General features: G+C 66.4%; 2 protein-coding genes across 2 annotated transcripts in view; one reads left to right on the plus strand and one right to left on the minus strand.

Annotated features, from left to right (window-relative positions):
- Positions 1–235: 235 nt before the first annotated feature.
- Positions 236–2,591, plus strand: LOC103620137 (fumarylacetoacetate hydrolase domain-containing protein 2; the record flags this gene model as incomplete). The annotated part of the gene is made up of 7 exons (XM_008638735.2): positions 236–930; positions 1,279–1,495; positions 1,567–1,626; positions 1,708–1,870; positions 2,089–2,197; positions 2,274–2,361; positions 2,463–2,591. Coding segments are annotated over 7 exons (1,395 nt in total), but the record flags the coding sequence as incomplete, so codon positions are not given.
- The window catches only part of LOC103620210 (glycerol-3-phosphate acyltransferase 2, mitochondrial), a 7,014-nt gene continuing 5,337 nt past the window's right edge, over positions 2,587–4,263 (minus strand). Inside the window, 7 exon segments of the mRNA XM_017738650.1 lie at positions 2,587–2,737; positions 2,814–2,869; positions 2,974–3,024; positions 3,127–3,247; positions 3,327–3,452; positions 3,534–3,611; positions 3,706–3,889. Of these exon segments, the coding sequence (XP_017594139.1) occupies positions 2,621–2,737; positions 2,814–2,869; positions 2,974–3,024; positions 3,127–3,247; positions 3,327–3,452; positions 3,534–3,611; positions 3,706–3,889 (733 nt within the window). The 3' untranslated portion in view covers positions 2,587–2,620.

A 4,263-nucleotide genomic window follows, 5' to 3' on the forward strand; every position in this document is an offset into this window, starting at 1 on the left:
CGCTCCCGTTCCCGTGCCCGCCCCCACCCCCCATGCCTCTCCCTGTCCCTGTCCCGTTCCCGGGCCCGGGCCCGGGCCCCGGGCCCCGCCCCTCAGCGCTCTCCTCTCATTGGCTCTCGTTGCAGTTCGGCCCCGCCCCCCGAGCGCTCCCATTGGACGGCTAAAAAGGGGCGGGACCTCGGCGCGGCGACCTTCAGCCGGGAGGCCGGGGGGCGGCACGTGACGTGACACGTGACACGTGACGTGCGTGGTGCCGGGGTCCGCGGCGCCCCCTAGCGGAGCGGGGGAACAAGCGTATGTGAGACCCCCGGGACCCCGGGATGGGGGGGATCCCCGGGAACGGGGGAACCCCCTGGACCGGGGCTGTGTGGGACGGCAGAGGGCACTCCTTGGAGCGGGGGGATTCCCAGGATCGGGGCTATGTGGGATAAAGGTCCTGGGATCGGAGCTGTGCGGGATCGGGACCGTGCGGAACTCGGGGTCGGGGTGGGGGGAATGTGGGGGGCGTGGAGAATCCTACGGAGCCGGGGGATTCCTTGGGATCAGACTGAAATGGGAGAAATCCCCCGGGTGTGGGTTTGTGCAGGATCCCCGGGACTGGGCTGGGCGGAATCGGGATGGGGGGAATGTCCTCCGGGCTCGGAGCAGTGCGGGGTCGGGAGGGCATCCCCTGGGATCGGGGGGAGCGACCCTGCAGCACTGGGGTTGTGTGGAATCCCCCGGGGTCAGGGATCCCCCGGTGCCGCAGGGGATGCGCGGGGCGCTGCGGCTGCTGCGGTTCCGGGGGGCCGCGGGCGGGGGGCCCCGGCTCGGGCTGGAGGAGGCGCCCGGGGGCGACCTGGTGGATCTGAGCGCGGCGGAGCCGGAGCTGCCCCGATCGATGCGGGAATTCCTGGAGATCGGCCCCCGCGGGCTGGCGCTCGCCCAGAGGTGGGTGCTCCCCAAAGGAGAGTGAACCCCAAAAGAGGGTATCCTCATGGACCTCCCCAGGAGTGTCCACCCAAATCTGCATGCTGCTTTGGATGACCCCAAAGTGGGTTACCCCAACAGCTGGCCCCCCAAAAAGGTGGGTACTCCAAATCATGGGTGACCCCCAGCGAGGTGTGACCTCCAAGAGTGCCCGACCCCAAAAAGTGGGTCCCCTCAAATGTGGATGTCCCCAAAAGGAGAGTCCCTAAAATACAGTTGACCCTCGTGCATGACCCCCCAAAGGTGCATCCCTTGAGAAATGGGTGCCCCAAAATGTGGGTGATCCCGAGGGGGGGTCTGTCCCCACAGAGCACTGGAGTCGGGGCAGCACCGGGTGCCCCGGGCGACTGTGCAGCTGCTGGCACCCGTGGGGGACCCCGAGAAGGTGATCTGCGTGGGGCTCAACTACCACGACCACTGTCAGGAGCAGGGCGTGAAGGTCCCCAAGGAGCCCCTCATCTTCAGCAAGTTCCCCAGCGCCATCACCGGGCCCTTCGATGACATCGTGCACCCTCAGGACACCAGCGTGGGTACCCCGGGACCCACCCCCACAGCCCCCCGGGGAATGGCACTCCCAGCCCCCTTCTGTCCCCACAGGAGCTGGACTGGGAGGTGGAATTGGCTGCTGTTATCGGGAAGAGGGGGCGGCACATCGAGGTACCCCCTGCCCCGGCCCCTGCCTCACTTCGGGGGGTCTGTGGGGGTGTCCCCCCATAAGAGGGTCCCCGCTGTCCCCAGGAAGCGGCGGCGCTGGACCACGTGCTGGGGTTCACGGTGGCCAACGACGTGAGCGCCCGGGACTGGCAGATGCGGCGCAACGGGCGGCAGTGGCTGCTGGGGAAAACCTTCGACACCTTCTGTCCCCTGGGGCCGGCCATCGTCACCAAGGAGGCGGTGGCAGGTGGGATGGGGATGGGATGGGCACAGAATAGGGACGGGACAAGAACAGGACAGTGGTGAGATGAGAACAGGACAGGGACAAGACTGGGATGGGACAGCGACTCTTTCTTGGCTGCCACTGGTGGCATCACAGCCCCGTGTTCCCCACTCCCCCGTGTTTTTCCCCAAGGTGGGGTTGCGGTGGCACTGTCCCCATGTCCCCCGTGTCACCTCCCGCAGACGTCCACAACCTGTGGATCCGCTGCAGCGTCAACGGGCAGCGCATGCAGGACAGCAGCACCCGCCACCTCATCTTTGGGGTGCCCGCCCTCGTCGCCTGGGTGTCCCGGTAGGAATGGGGGGGCCGGGAGCCTCCAAAGCCCAGGCTGACACCAGGTCATGGCTGACACCTCGTGTGCCCCCAGGTTCGTGACACTGGTCCCTGGGGACATCCTGCTAACGGGGACCCCTGCAGGAGTGGGGGTCTTTCGGAAACCGCCCGTTTTCCTTCAGGTGAGGGGAAAGCGGGGGCTCGGGTGGGGCTGGGGGCGAGTGGGACACAGTGGACCCCTCTGGGGACAGATGCCACCATGTCCCCCTGTCCCCCCTCGCAGCGCGGGGACGAGGTGCAGTGCGAGATCGAGGAGCTGGGCACCATCTGCAACCGGGTGGTCTGATGGCGGAGAGACCCCCCGAAATCCCACCTCCCCCCCGTGGGGTCAATAAATCCAGGAGCCATCGGATCCCTGCGCCCCTTTATGGGTCTGGGGGGTTACAGCTGGGTGAACTGGTGGATGAAGGCTCCCAGCTTCTCCCGGTTGGAAGCAGACTGGAAAGGCTGGGAGAGCTGCAGGAGGGGTCCGGTGGGGGTCTGGAGCTCCTCCAGCACCTGGGGGGGCACAGGGAGGTCAGGAGGGCAGAGGGGGGGCAGGAGAATGTTGGGGGGCTGGGGGAGCTGTGGTTACCCCCATGTCCTTGAAGCTCTGCAGGGAGCTCAGGGCCAGGCTCCTGTCGGGATACCCTGTGGGGAGAGAGATCCCGAGGGAACCCCCAAATGCCACCTCCCAAGAGCCTGGCTCGGGGGTCACTGACCCCTAAAAGCAAGACCCCCCCACTTTCCCTCACCATCCTCATCCTCAGCCAGGAATTCCAGCAGTGCCTCCACGTAGTCTGCCTCTGCAGTGGAAGGGGTGTCAGCTCCCAGCTCCTGGGGGCTCCAGCTGTGCCTCAGTGGCTCCAGGGAGTCCCAAGGGGTTCCCTACTTTGGGGAGGTCCTACCAGGCTGGGGCCAGGGCCGTTGCTCCAGGAATTCCACAGCCCGGCCGTAGGTCTGCAGGATGGGACTCAGGAGGCGGCAGAGGAAGAGGAGGAAGCCAGGGAAACTCTGGGGCTCGCTGAGCTGTGGGGGGACACACAGCCAGATTTGGGGGAGACCACCCTCCCCCCAGCCCGGGGGCAGCAGGGGAGCCCCCCAGTACCTTGTAGCACTGCTTGGGGACCCTGTGCTCGCTGTCACTGTCGCTGTCATCGGTGAAGGATCCCCAGGAATGGCCCCGCACAAAGGGCCGGGGTGCCACGTCACAACCCCAGCGCTCACCTTCTGCCTGGGGGGACAACAGGGTGTCACCTCACCTCAAAGCCCCCCTGTCCCCGTGCCCCAGGAGAGGTCTTGGGGTGTCACCCACCTCCTCCTCCTCCAGCAGCCCCCCAAGGATGAGCTTGTCCAGGATGTCCAGGCTGCGGCAGTCAGGTGGCTGGCAGGGCTGGGGACACAGAAAAGGGGTGACAGGCCACCCCCGTGTCCCCACCTGGAGCCCCAGCAGGGTTGGGGATGACAGGCCACCTCCATGTCCCCACCTGGAGCCCCAGCAGGGTTGGCGGCAGCAGCTGCAGCAGCTCCAGGATCTTGCGGAGCAGCTCGTCCCGGCTCAGCACGATCCTGGTGAGGCTGGAGGGGGGACCCAGGACAGGCAGCACCTCCAGCAGCAGGGCACGGATGGCACAGGCTGATGGGACAGGGCTGTCACCAATTCCCCTGAATTACTAATGTCCCAGAGTCACCAAATTCCCCGGCATCCCCAATCCCCCGCATCTCCAACTCCCCCAGTGTCCGCCACCTCTGGCAGCCCCGATCCCCCCCATCCCCAATTCCCAGTGCCAGTAATCCCCTGCACCCCCGATTTCCCCAGTGCCACTGACCCCTGGTGTCACCGAATCCCCCAGGATCACCGTCTCCCCCAGGATCACCGTCTCCCTGGCATCACCGATCCCTGCTGTCCCAAATCCCCCATGTCATCGGCCCCCACAATATAAACAATACCCCTGCTGTTCTCCAAACCGCAGCCATCACCCATCCCCGGTGTCACCGATTCCCCCAGTGCCACTCAGCCCTGGTCACCAATTCCCACGGCATCT

Source organism: Corvus brachyrhynchos, unplaced genomic scaffold (assembly GCF_000691975.1).
Source record: "Corvus brachyrhynchos isolate BGI_N302 unplaced genomic scaffold, ASM69197v1 scaffold141, whole genome shotgun sequence".
NCBI classification, from domain to species: Eukaryota; Metazoa; Chordata; class Aves; order Passeriformes; family Corvidae; genus Corvus; species Corvus brachyrhynchos.